Source organism: Lotus japonicus, chromosome 5 (genome assembly GCF_012489685.1).
Source record: "Lotus japonicus ecotype B-129 chromosome 5, LjGifu_v1.2".
Taxonomy (NCBI): Eukaryota; Viridiplantae; Streptophyta; class Magnoliopsida; order Fabales; family Fabaceae; genus Lotus; species Lotus japonicus.
This window is the reverse complement of record NC_080045.1, coordinates 2567447-2570088: the sequence shown is the minus strand read 5'-3', so window position 1 is coordinate 2570088 and position 2642 is coordinate 2567447. Positions and strand designations below refer to the sequence as shown.

The 2642-nt window shown below is 35.1% G+C and overlaps 1 protein-coding gene across 1 annotated transcript; it reads left to right on the top strand.

The window, feature by feature from the left end:
- On the top strand, window positions 1-804 carry LOC130717402 (dehydration-responsive element-binding protein 2B-like). The gene has a single exon (XM_057567622.1). It carries the CDS (start codon window positions 1-3, stop codon window positions 802-804), a length of 804 nt encoding a protein of 267 aa, XP_057423605.1.
- The last annotated feature ends 1838 nt before the right edge of the window (window positions 805-2642 follow it).

Sequence of the window (2642 nt, the reverse complement as noted above, 5' to 3'; positions counted from 1 at the left end):
ATGGGAATTGAAGAGAGAAAGCAGCTGAAGAGGCCAGCGCAGGCCAGTTCCAGAAAGGGTTGCATGAGAGGGAAAGGAGGTCCTGAGAACGCGAGCTGCACCTACAAAGGCGTGAGACAGAGAACTTGGGGGAAGTGGGTTGCTGAAATCCGTGAGCCCAACCGCGGTGCTAGGCTCTGGCTTGGGACATTTGAGACCTCCCATGAAGCTGCCTTAGCTTATGATGCAGCCGCGCGTAAGCTTTACGGCTCTGAAGCCAAGCTCAATCTCCCAGAGCTCTCTGTGCCCGCTGCAAATTCTCATCATCAATCTGTACCTGACACCACCATCACCACCGCCCCCGCCAACAACCAGGTTGTTGTTCCTCAAATGCATCAACAACAACCTCAAATTCATCAAAACTTTGATGATGCCGCTGTTACAAGTGTCCTCACATCTTCTGATTTCAGCAGCAACATGATGATGAACAACCCTGCTATCTCCATGCCTTCTCATCATCATCATCAGCATGTTGTTGGTGATGGATCAATGTATAGCAGTGACTCAGTGGTGCCTCTTCTTCCATTGGAGACCAACAACAACACTAATGCAGCAGCAATGGACACTACTGATGACATGTTCCGTTCGTTTTTCGGGACAGTGAACAACGAGACCATGCCACCCGTGTTTGATGATTCCATTTGGGCAGAAGCTGCCATGTCTCTTGATTTTCCTGTGGTTGCAGATGATGGAATTTACACAGCTTCTGGAAACTTCGGAGAAGTGGGTGTTTGGGATACGCTGCAAACACCATGGTGCATGTAAAAATCAAAATCAACATCAGCAACAAGATCAAGATCAAGTGAAACATAGGACATAATACACCATAAAATAAATAACTTCCATCAGAGGGAGCATATATGTAGTGTGTATATAACTATGTTTGGCCTTAAGTACATATAAAAGTTAAGATTATAAGGGGTATATATTAGCATATATTAGAGTGTGCGTATATATTAATTATTTGTATAATAATTATATATGCTTGAGAGTTTCCACCTCATATAGACCATAGACCATGATATAGTGGTGATTTTACTATCCCGTTGTCGTGGTTTTTTTGGGTGTTATTGTAAATACTATATTATTAGGTTAAGGGAGGGTGATAGTAGAAAAATATGTAATGTGCCCCTAGTTACTTGTTTAGTTATGAATATCAGTTTGTGTTATGCATGTAAATAGCTTCTATATATTTTTATGTGTGTTATTAGAACATGATCATTACTAATTTGTCATGTTTCACTCTTACTTCCGTATAATATTGCATGGGGTTACTATCACGGTGTCCTATAGTTTTATCATATATCCATAACCAAAAGAACTTGCTATGGCTCGAGTCTTTGCTCTTGCGCGCTAATTAAATTGTGAATGATGATTTTTGCATGGGGTTACTATCACGGTATCCCAAAGTTTTATCATATATCCATAACCAAAAGAATTTGCTATGGCTCGAGTCTTTGCTCTTGCACGCTTATTAAATTGTGAATGATGATAAGGTTAAGAGACATAAACTTGTTACAAGTTGAAGGAGTCGCTATAATTAGCAAGTAGTAGAAGTGAACTTATTCTCCTGAAAAAAATTGAAAAAGGAAATATTAAATTTTATTTTAAACCATTGAATTGATCTAATAAAACTAATTATTTAATTGAATAATAGTATTATTGTTTACTTTAAACCATTTGATTGATTTAATAAAACTAAATATTTAATCGGATAATAGTATTATTGCTTATTTTATTAGCTTAACTACAAATATATACACGAGAATATAGTAGGAATGTGGATATATATGCACCGCAGACGATTAAAACTTTTCCTCTATTAATAAGTTTGTATAGATTTCAGTTGCAGAGGATTTGGACTTCTGCAGGAGATGATCTGACGTCTTTTCCTCAATTAATAAGTATGCATAGATTTCAGAGTCACAGGAAGTATGCATAAATTTCATATGTAAAGGAAGTATTCATAATTTCAGATGCAGAGGATCCGGACTTCCGCTGCAGATGATTCAACATTTTCCTCAATTAATAAGTATAGATTTGAGATGCAGAGGATTCGGACATCTGCTGCAAACGATCCAGCCTTTCCCTTAATTAATAAGTATGCATAGACTTCAGATGGAGAGGATCCGAACTTTCGCTGGATCGATCAACTAGCTAAATTAAAATAAAATAAAAGAACATTAGAATAAATAAAATAATATTAAAATTTAACTATATTAACCGCTCGGTCAATATGACTAGAAGAATGCATAAATTTCAGGTGCGGACTTCCGCTGGATCAATCAACCTGGCTAAACTCAAATAAAATAAAATAAAATAACATTAAAATAAATAAAATAAAAATTTTAATAGATTAACCGCTCAGTTAAAATGACTAGAAGAATGATAAATTTCATGTGTCGGACTTCCGCTGGATCGATCAACCTAGCTAAAATAAAATAACATTAAAATAAATAAGATAAAATAATATTAAAATTAAAATATATTAACTATACGGTCAATTTGAATAGAATAAAATAAAATATAATAAATAAATGTCAAAATAAAAATTTATTTAAAATAAGGAAAAGTAAAATCTAATCAAAAATAAATTTTAAATG